This window comes from Semicossyphus pulcher, unplaced genomic scaffold, assembly GCF_022749685.1.
Source record: "Semicossyphus pulcher isolate SPU_LCO1_2020_fin unplaced genomic scaffold, fSemPul1.0.p SCAF_6, whole genome shotgun sequence".
Classification (NCBI taxonomy): Eukaryota; Metazoa; Chordata; class Actinopteri; order Labriformes; family Labridae; genus Semicossyphus; species Semicossyphus pulcher.
The window spans coordinates 29075223-29086648 of record NW_027211737.1 but is presented as its reverse complement, the minus strand read 5'-3'; the positions used below and the strand labels follow the sequence as shown (position 1 = coordinate 29086648).

The following is an 11426-nucleotide window of genomic DNA, read 5'->3' as shown; positions in this document are numbered from 1 at the left end:
TGCTTTATATTTTAACAGTAATTACACCATGAGAGGGCTCTGACTCTGACTTATAGAAGTATGTTTGTTCTCTTGCGTGAGAATTTGTCCAGATAATCTGGATTAAGTTACTAGCCAACACAGATACACTAAATAAATGTGTCAGTAACAGTCATGTAGACACAACAGGCTTTTAAACTGACTCACCCCTGGAGAGGAAACGGACACAATCAGGCTCGATATGTTTTATGGGGGAGGTGTGTGTGTGTTTAGGGAGGGAGGAAAACGCGTTGCATCTGTCTGCAAATGTTCTGTAAGAGAGCAGTTTTATTTCTCCAAATGCGGGCAGGAGGAACTGGTCAGACTTTCAATGTGCTTTTATTTCCTGGACACAAGGCAGAAGTGAAAATCTCATCTGGTAGGCTATTTTAATCAGTTTAACGAGTGAATAGGAGAGGTTTTACACTTGTACACACACAAGTCGCTCAGTGGGAGGTGAAGACGTGGTTTCTGTGACTTCACTTCCCGAAGTGGTCATGCAATCAGTTTTAAGTGGTAGCCTGTTTAATCGTCTTTTTTTCCTCGGTAATCTACATTGACTGACGGACATCAAGAGAAAAGGGTGAGTCATTTAATTTTTAAAAGTGTTAATTAAAACCTGAATAATTAATGTTTGCATTCACCATACTTTAAAGGCTATATTTTTGAATCCGTAATTCTTTATTGTAAGCCTAAGTGTGCATATGCTACCATGATTTATATATGGTGATTTTACGGTATGCTAACCGCGTGAGTTTCATGTGAAGCATTTGAAAGCACGTGGGAAATGTGAGAGGAACGCTGTAAAGAGATGTTTGGCACAAGGTGTCCCACACTGGGTGTTTAGTTTCCTCACCTGTGGGAACAAAAGCAAGCAGCAGGAAACCTGAAGAGAATTTCCTCACGTCTTTCCCGTAGGCATTAGTACGGAAGAGGATTAGGGCCACTGGAAAAAAAAAAATTAAGCTCCAATACATTTTTTTTTTTTAATTTCTGAGATTAAAGCCAGAATTCTGAGATTAAAGTCAGAATTCCGAGAAAAAAAAGTCAGAATTCCATAAGGAAAAGTTGTTCTCTGTGGGTTCCTACAAGACAAACTCCTAATAATTAAAATGATCAACTTGATTTTGGCCTAAGGCAACTCTAAAACAAAGGACTAAAGATGATGGAACGTTAATGCAGTAATGATGCACTCAACTGCATCCTTATGTTCAAGCTTATATTCAACTAGAATATGTGGTTAAGGCTAATTCTGACCTTCTGGGGGTCACAGACCATTTCATCATTATGTTGAAGTGGTAGGCTGGCTTGTAAATGGTAGTTTAATCCTTAATTCGCTTAGCAATCAAATAAAATATTTCAATCATGTAAAAAGTTTTTCTTACATTTCAATTTCTGTGCAGGCTAATGTGAAGTGAAGATACTGAACATATCAGAGTCCTCAGTTGTTTTATTTCACTGTAAGTCCCTGGAGGTTCTCAGATGTGTTTCATGCTTCCATCTCAGGACAGCTTGTTATTGTAAGCTTTGTGAGCATGGGAGAATCACTGTCATTCTTTTCATAGATTCATTATTTCCTTTTTTTGTCCTCTGGGATTTTCGTTTTGGATCCACCGCTGCTGCATGAAACATTATAAGCCACCGCAATGTAACACCAAACGTCTCAGACAAATAAATACACTGAGCTTACAGGAAACGGACCAACAAAAGCTTAATTTGTGAGTCAAATAGATTGAACTATAAAAACATTCTGATAACTATCATCCTTGAAACAACAAGTCTTTGGTATTAATGAAAAGGTCTCATCCAACCCAAAGGGAAAACCGTGACTCTGAGAGCAAAGACCCGGCGTTCCAGCACAGCTGCTTTCTCTGAAAACTCAGCGTAACCTCAAGAAACATCCCTCTGAGGGATCGCACCATGAAAACAGATTTCTGTTCGGTGAGCCTTTTATGGCCTGTGGCTCAAAGATAACTTCAGTGTGAATTATTAATTGTGAATAGACATGGGGTCATATTTAACTTATTGGAATTATAATCAGAAATCCCCTGAAGGCCAACATCTTGCATTAGTACACTTCAACGTTCAACTGGAGGATGAGTGGAGGGCCAACTCTATCTACTGAGCCACAGCTATCACAGCTGAAAGACAATTCATGAGCAAGGACCACACCATCAATCAGATATATTTAAACATTTTATTATTATGATGAAATGTGAAATGATTTGAATATGAGGATATTAATGATGAATAAAGGTGGCTGCGGTGTGGGGAAGGCTTCGTTGAGGATCAGCAGCAGCTCCCGGGCTGGCGGACCCCTAAGGAGAGAGAAAAAGATGGATAGGCAGAAGGGAAGGGGGGGTGGGGCACGAGAAACGAGAACAGACAAGTGAGAAGGGCGGTGCAACTTATATAGGCACATGACAGGAAATGGGTGATTGAGGTGTGGTCCTGCTCCTGAACTTCAGCTAAACTTTATCTCCAACACACGTCCGAAAGTTGGTGGGCTGCTCTGCTGCTTGTTGAGTGTAGGGTGTACTCCCGCTCCATAGACCAGCATACAGAATTAGGAATGAGTGTGCACAATGCAAAGCCCCTAAAGACATGGAGAGACGAGTTTGATGTGGAGGAGCTCCACTACATCTACAGAGCTCTTACCCAACCCAATAAACACCTTGGGGAGACAGCAGACTGCAGGCCAGTCCTTATTGTCCGACACCATTGGCTGACCTCTTTTGGATGAACGGGATACATTTCAAACAGACAAATTCCAAATTCTTGTGGAATGCCTTCCCAGAAGAGAAGCGGGGCGGCAGCGGTAGATTGGAGGCTCTGTCCCCAGCTCCTGCAGTCCACATGAAGTGTCCTTGGGCAGGACAATGAACCAAAGATTGCTCGCCATCAGTGAGTGAATGTGTTAATGTGATTAGATCGTACCTGATGACAGCCTCTGCCATCAGTGTATGAATGTTTGTGTACATTTAAGGCACAGAGGCGGTTCCGACCGATTATTAATGCTTACTGTGAAAGGAATTAGATGTCAACGAGAGCATATCACTGAATCAATCTGTTTTTATTTACATAGTGCAAAATCATAATAAAGGGCAGGACACTTTACAAATAGAGCAGGTGTATTATTTAGAGAGACCCAACAACAATCCACCATGAACAGCACTTTCCAACAGTGGTAGGAAAAAACAAACCAACCAGACTCATTGGTCAACAGCCATCTGCCTCTACTGGATGGGCAGAGAAAGCATTTAAGTTTGATAGTCAAATATCCACAAGAAACTGATCATCTCAAAGTTGCAACAAATCTCGTTTCTCGTTATATTATCACCTCAGTGGGTAAAAGGAGACTTGCTAGCCAGCAGTGGCTTATGACAGAGAGCAACATTTAAAAGTCATTCAGTCGATCTTAACTTCCTTTAATTTCTCTCAAAAGGGAAATATCTGTTCAGCTTTGAAATGCTAACCACGTTACAGAGATTGTGGTAAATGGTAAATGGACTGGACTTATTCAACGCTTTTCTAGCCTTCCAACCACTCAAAGCGCTTTTACACTACACACTGTACACACTAATGGCAAAGGCCTAAGTGCCAATCTCCAGTGAGATCTATGCACATTCATGCCCGATGGCTATGCCTTTGGGAGCAATTTGGGGTACAGTGTCTTGCCCACAAAGACACTTTGACATGTGACTGTAGAAGTCAGGGATCGAACCACCAACCTTCCCATTGAGAGACGATCGAATCTGCCACTGAGCCACAGCCGCCCTGTGCATTATGTATATAAGACCTGGGGGAGAGAAACTATAAACAATACAAATCAGTCCATAAAAAGTATCATGCATGTAGTCATCTGTCATAAAAACAAGCTCTTTAAGATTGTAGCTTAAGATGGAAACTGAAACCTGCCTCATCAAAATTGTGGATGTGGTTCAGTCTATTTTGACAGACAGTGAGGGCCAAATAAACAAACATCCCAACAGCTTCCAGCACATTCTGATCCTAACTGGTGAACAGATGCATGTGAAACGACTGCATTTGAGCGCTGCATTTTAATATAGTGAGAAAAGCATAAATGCATAAAGAACCAAAAAGTTTAATCTTTTACCCAAACCAAAAACACGACAACATGTAACATTTGATCATTAGATTATCGATCATTTGTGCAGGTTACACTCATTTAATCCATTTTATTTCAGAAGACACTCAGTATATTTATTACAAACTCCCTTGAAGCATCCTCCGTGTTTCCTGCAAATGACCGCTCCTCCACCGAAGCACTGGGAGCTCTGCTACGTGTGCGTTTGACGCTGATGAAGTCTACACAAACCGCTCTCCCATCGCTCCTCTGCAGGGTCAAGAGGGGCTGTTTATAGAAGACAGTCCAAAGTCCCACAAAAGTGCACACTCACATAAACATTATTGTAGACTATGACGGTCATCAGACATCATTTGACCGTTAGAACGCCAAAGAGAAAGTATGAATTATTGTGGCTCTGAAAAGTGTTTTACCACATTTAATTTAATTAAAAATTAACAACAAGACACATAAAATACATTTTCAGGTTTACATATAATATCAGTGTCAAGCTGATATTCTTGCAAATATATGAAGTGTTTGGGGAAAGTTAGACAGCTTTTCTTTCACAGTGTTGCAACACGTCGTGCTACATCTAACCATATCTGATGCAAGTGGGAGTGTTGCAATTAACTTCCTTTATTAATAAAGCGTTTCCTCCTTTTCACTTCTGCTCTTCTTTATCTCCAGCGACTTCACGTTCCAGTGATGTGCGTTGCTGGCACCATCTCAGCCACTCAAGACGCTCATGGGAAAAGCTGCTGAGGGGAAGGACCTGAGGGGAGAGGACAGCAGAGGAGCTTTGCACCAGGAGAGAATGGAGGCGAATGTGTCCTGTGCATGGAGCTCGAGTGATGACAGCTCCATCTGAAGTTGAATAAACCTTTTTCCAGCTGTTAGAGTCGAGCAGGTGCGAGGGAGTTTGGCACAGCCGTCAGGGGATCCCAGTGGATGTGTCTCGGAGTGTTGGAGGAGAGGAGGCTGAGCTCAGCGGGTGCCAGGCTGCAGCGATGGTTGTTGAGGCGAGCTTTCCTCCCTCCTCATCAGTGATCCCGCTGTTTGTCTCACCATGTCGGACTTAACTGCTGCCGCCATCTTCTACATCGTCCTGGAGCTGCTGATTGCTGTGTTCTCCGTGCTGGGCAACGTGCTGGTCTGCTGGGCCGTGTGCCTCAACAGCAACCTGCAGACCATCACCAACTTCTTCGTGGTGTCGCTGGCCGTGGCCGACATCGCCGTGGGCGTCCTGGCCATTCCCTTCTCCATCCTCATCAGCATCGGCTTCTGCTCCAATTTCTACGGCTGCCTGTTCATCGCCTGCTTCGTGCTGGTCCTCACCCAGAGCTCCATCTTCAGCCTGCTGGCCATCGCTATAGACCGCTACATCGCCATCAAGCTGCCGCTCAGGTCAGTGGCCCAGAGGACTAAAATGTGGGGAGGTCTTAGTGGTTACAAATGTTGCTATGGATACAAGAGTAGTAATCTTAATAGTTAATTTATAAGCTTTTGATTGGAGCTCTTTCCCTGTTTCATTCATCAATGGTTTAAAGGATACCCTACCAAAAGTTCAGAGGGGAAGAGGAAAGATTAGCTTTAACAAATTCAGCACCTGAAATGAATACTTAAATATAACAGAGACTAAAATGTGCAATCACGCCTTTTCCCTTTCTTTCTGTTCAGTGGAGCTCTCACAATAAAACTTTACATTTTATCTCAGGCTGTCAGTAAATACTTCACATTTGAACCAGAAAATCTTGGCTGAATGACTGTGTCCAGAAATGGCATCTCCCACGAGGCTGCGTCCCCCCGGAGCAATCAAACGAATGTTCTTCTAATTGCTTACACAGACGACATGAACCCCTTGCAACCCCTGTGTAATCTCACGTTATTACTTTACGACTGAAGAAAACAGCACTCAGACTATTTATGTTTAAGTGTCAGCTTGAATAAAGCATTTAGATCAGCTAAGGATGACATGTACAGGCATTGATCCTGTTGCCTAGTGCATGGCTGATCAACAGTGACGCTGCAGCTCAAGCTATGACATCATCATGCTAACATAACTGCAGAGCCACTTCCAACTCGGCCTTCCTGTTTTCGGGACTCAACACGACCTTGTCTTTCTGCTGACGATACGTGAGATTTCCTCTGCATGTTTTTTTGGTCATCTCTGATCTGGAGGGATTGTTTTTGCAGCATTAACCTTTGAACTTTAACATCTCAAGAATGTGATAGAAATAAGCAAAATATGTCAGCTGCTCTCCCACACTGCGCTACAGGCGCACTCAAAATAGACGCTTCCTTTGAGGAACCCTGAAAGACTTTGTTTGTTTATCCTTTCTCTTTTAGTTCCGGGGTGAGAAGTGCTTCCAGAGAGCCATCAGCTGAGCCAATTATACAGTTTACAAAAGATGAAAAATTACAGTGCTTCTTGTGCACTACATGAAATAGACATTTTAGTGTGGCTGTTCTTTGGGACTAACTTTCACAGAGTTTTGAGCTGACAGACATTTCTGCTGTTTGAAGTATGTGCTCATCCTTTTCCAGGTACAACAGCTTGGTGACAGGCGAGCGGGCTCGAGGCATCATCGCCATCTGCTGGGTTTTCTCCATCATCATCGGTCTGACTCCCATGATGGGCTGGAACAACCTGCACAATGTTAACTACACCGACTGCCCACCTAACCTGATGCAATGCCTGTTTGAGAAGGTGGTGGACATGGAGTATATGGTCTACTTCAACTTTTTTACCTGTGTGCTGATTCCTCTGATGCTGATGCTGGCCATTTACCTGTGCATCTTCATGGCTGCTCGCCACCAGCTCAAGCTGATGGAGGTGAAAGCGCTTAATGGAGAGAAGTCCCGTTCCACGCTGCAGAAGGAGGTCCAGGCTGCCAAGTCTCTGGCCATCATTGTCGGCCTGTTTGCGGTCTGCTGGCTGCCTTTACACATCATCAACTGCTTCACCCTCTTCTGTCCGGGGTGTGACCGTCCTCCGCTCTGGATCATGAATGTGGCCATTATTCTCTCACACACAAACTCTGTGATTAACCCCTTCATCTACGCCTATCGCATTCGTGAGTTCCGACAAACCTTCCGGAAGATTATCCGGCGCCACATCCTGGGCCAGCAGGAGCTGTTTGAAAGTCGGAGAAGGGTGGGCAACTCCACTCACAACAGCATCACCGACTCCATCAGACTCAAGGCAAACAGCCTCAGCATTGACCTTTTTACTGAGCACAGCAGCAGTAGCAGTGAAAGCTCCTATCGCTGCACTGCTCATGTCTCTCCTGTAGGCGGCGGGCTGGTGGCAGTATGCCACCCCCCTCTGTCAGTCGTCATTTCACATTGTCCAAAGATGGGCCCCTGTCCACTGCAAGCCCTCAGACAGGCTCAGACTCCCATCGGTAATGATCTACAGTATGCAGAGCAGCAGCATGACTGTGCTGGACCTGAAGATATAGAGGATAAGGACAAAGAGAACTTTGGCTCCGCCCATGTCGCATCAATGCTCAACAAGCAAACCAGGAAGAGTTGCTACAGTGAGCTGGCGAAGGCGTCCTGACGCATGCACAGGAAGGATCATTAACTTATATTCAGTAGCCCTTCCAAAGCCAACGTGAGTTCTGCAGAAGCCTGCAAAGGATTGGGATAACACTGTAAACTTATCACTGACAATATCACTGAATCTTCTCGACACTTGGAACTGTCTTAACTAATTAATAACACCTTTTAATTTAAATTTAGACTGAAAGCTATTTTAACATCCCACATGATCTGGTGCAGTTTAAATGGAGTGGCTGACACTTCTGTCTGTGACGTGCAGGCGCTCCACACATCAGAAAAGGACCTGCTTTGGTTTCAACCAACAAGAGCTCTGAATGCTCTGCTTCCTGCCTTGTTAATAAAGGTTCATACAAAATCACTGAATCAGTGAAATTGTATGATCCACCAAAGCTGAACGGGTACGGTGTCAAGTGAGGGCATAGAACCATCACTTTGTTACTCACAGTGTGTGAGTGCATTCTGTCATTTCTGGTTCCAGCATCACAAACTTGTTATTAAATTATTGATGGACTTTTTTCAGGGATGTTGGTTTAAATGCACTGTGTTGGATTTCACCTTATAGCATTACCATGAGTCATGGTTAGAGGATTATTTCTTCAATGGTAAATGGACTGTACTTATACAGCGCTTTTCTAGTCTTTGCAACCACTCAAAGCTGCCTTTACACTACATGTCACATTCACCCATTCACACACACACTCATACACTGATGGCAGACGCTGCTACGTAAAGTATGTAAAGGACACTTCGACATGTAGTCTGAGGAAGCTGGGGATCGAACCTCCGGCCTTCAGATTGAAGGACGACTGACTCTACCACTGAGCCACAGCCGCCCCAAAGTCGAGGTCAAATGAAAAATGTCATTTTAATCCTTTTAGATCACATCCCCGGTAATATTGTGCATCTATTTGGCAATATAGGCCCAAAAAAATACAGGAAATCCATTTCTTCATATTCTTATATCAAAATCTGATCATTTTTTCTTCCCGTAAAACTAAATTTCCCGCGTGCTTACGTAAGTTAGCACCAAACAATTTCAACCAATCAATCTGCAACATTTAGCCGCAGAGCACCAAGAACGCTCGGTCAGTTAGCTAGCTACTGCGCTGTGGAGAACGTCTGTCTACGCCCACTTCTCAACCATCAAATCAAATCCCTCTAATGATATGTCCCGCCTGCACGTCCTGTTTCACTCTGGAATACGTCACGATACGGAAGCTAGATACTCTCGAAATGCAGCTCGACTTTAAGCCGTACTGCAGTCATTTGCAGCATTAAAATTAAGCCCGAGGACCTGCAGTACACAGACAGCGCTAACCTTCTAAGCATACATCACACTTATTCTTTTTCCCCTTTGGCCAATTCTTTTCTCTTGCTCTGTATTTCAGCTTTATGGCAGTAATTTTTTTACATTGCAACATAAAACTGGTGGCCTCTGATTTATTTAACGCACCCATTGCTCCCTGTGGGCCTCGTGCTGTTTTTATGAGACTGAAATAAAAAGACGAAAACTTTCACCAAAGACAAGTTCACACTGTGTCAATAATAATAAACAAATGACCCAGAGTTTAAACATGTGGATGCAGAAATGTAATCTTGTGTTGACTTTTTTGTGTGCTTATACATGTGTAAATGTAGACTTTGAGATCGCTGGATGATGAATTGGTTTAAAGAGAATTGTGAACGATATTTTAAAACTTTATTTTGAAGTTGTCCAGTGCAGATGTTTCCTTTTGTCCTTTTAAAAGCACAAAGTTCTGACTTTAAATCCTTTTTACTGTATTTCACAAAATGTTTCGAGACATTTTTCAGTCGCTGTAAGGAACAGCTCCACTTTCCAACTGGCTTTGAATCAGGCAGGGTCGTGTTCATATCAGAACAGGAAGTCTGTAGAACAGAGTGAAAGATCTGCTTTGCTCATTCTGGGAAATAGTTAGTTACGCAGTGAAACTATCTTTGGAGTTCTTTATTTTCCCAGCTTTTATCTTAATTCCCCTGTGCGTTCAGGTTACAGGGCGCAGGACTTCTTTTTAAAGCTTCCCCAGAGGTCTGTAGTGCTGCATAAAAACCTCTGCAGAGACCTCCTGAGTGCTCGTGCTCGGTCTGCTGTCCTGTGTGGCAACATGTCTCATCGTCTCGGTCGTATCACGGTCCTGATTCAAACCTTCATGGTTATTACAGCTCAACTGGAGATCTTGTTATAGAAGCGGTTTTGTCATTGCAAAAGAAGCGTGTCGAATTGCTTACAATCATTTCACTGTAATCAATATTTTCTGTGAAAGGAAAAGCTGCATTTTGCGAAATGGTCTTCTTTCATGAGATGATGTATACAAATCACATTTATGTACAGTCAGAAGCTTGTTAGCTTAGCATAAGGCTGAAAACAGGAAGACAGTTGGCCTGCCTCTGACCAAAGCAAAAATACAACAACTCACTAATAAAAAGTTACTTCCTGTTGAATTAATCTGTCGACCAATGACAAGTGGTAGTTTTACAGTCTATGCACAATATCGACACGTTATCGGTATCGATATTTTCTGCCAACGCTTTCATGTTGCCTAACTGCTCGATCCTTCCCTAATAAAGCCTGACGCAATGCTACGACATTAACTCAGCGCGAGTAACGCCTGCACCACGCGTCTTCCGTCAAGTGTGAAGAAGGTTGCAAGATGTCTGCAGTATGGCAGTTTGTGGCCACTACAATAAGAGTAGGCTTTAATCAATTCCACTACAGGGGAGACTTGATGTTCTCTGCAACTAGGTGGAAAAAAAACGTGTAATCTATCAGCAGCGAAATTGGCAATCGGCAAAAAGGGTTGGAAAATATTGCCATATTGCTTATTGGCAAAAAATCCTACATCGTGCATCCCTAGTTAAACTTTTGCCGCATCAACCTGCAGGTTTAAATCTCCATTTACTGAAGGGTTAAGGGTTTGGAGAAGCGTGCCTGTAAACCCTACACTGATATATTAACACCTTAAAAACAAGGTTTGATCACAACATTGACTTATAATCATAATCAAGTTGCTTCTGAGCAGCATTGGCAGTCATTTTGAGTTGTGTTGAGTGCACTAAAGCTGCTCTTTAGCTGCTAAACGCTCCACTATGTTCACTCTAACTGTGTGTGTCTGCTGTTGTGCTGAGCAGGTGTAGTGGGCAGTATCTATTATATCTTGTTGACTGATCACGGCTGCATCCTGTGACCACAAATGACGTGATGTTAGTGAACCATAAAACATAAAGTTGCAGCCAAATTAAAACACATTATCACCATATTGTCATTTTGAGGTTTGTGGTTCTGACACATTTAAGTTAGATCACAGAGCACCCACATTGCTCTTGATTTAGCCCTGTAATGTGTCACTATACATTTATAACAAATAGTAGTCATCATAGTCTACTTTTTTTTGTGAATTAAATTTGAAATGTTGGAAGTATCCTGTAGCTTCTGCTCAAAGAGTAAAACTGGATTAAAACTCTTCTTCTCACAGTATCACAGTAAGAAACAGTCGTTCCCTTTTCTCGTCTTAGTTCCAATCTGTGGCGGGAAACTGTAAAAAATGTCTTGACATCACGAACATCTATAAAGTCAGAGTGCCAGTCTGTCTGTGTGTTGAGACTCCATGGATACAAACAACAGCAGCCCCTTGTCCGCTCATTTAAAGGCTTCAGCTTTGGAAAAAAGAGGATGCTGGTGCAAAGGAGGTGTGTGTGTGTGTGTGTGTATTTACCATCTCTACATTACGCAGGCCTG

The 11426-nt window shown here is 43.0% G+C and overlaps 1 protein-coding gene across 1 annotated transcript; it reads left to right on the top strand.

The window, feature by feature from the left end:
• The first annotated feature begins 537 nt into the window (after positions 1–537).
• On the top strand, positions 538–9332 carry adora2aa (adenosine A2a receptor a). The gene is made up of 3 exons (XM_069682904.1): positions 538–601; positions 4796–5512; positions 6653–9332. Exons 2-3 carry the CDS (start codon positions 5175–5177, stop codon positions 7668–7670), a joined length of 1356 nt encoding a protein of 451 aa, XP_069539005.1. The 5' UTR covers positions 538–601; positions 4796–5174; the 3' UTR covers positions 7671–9332.
• The last annotated feature ends 2094 nt before the right edge of the window (positions 9333–11426 follow it).

Coding starts and splice junctions, on each gene's coding strand:
- adora2aa (XM_069682904.1), top strand. CDS start 5,175: ATGTCGGACTTAACTGCTGCCGCCATCTTCTACATCGTCCTGGAGCTG. Junction 5,513..6,652: donor GCCATCAAGCTGCCGCTCAG/GTCAGTGGCCCA, acceptor ATCCTTTTCCAG/GTACAACAGCTTGGTGACAG.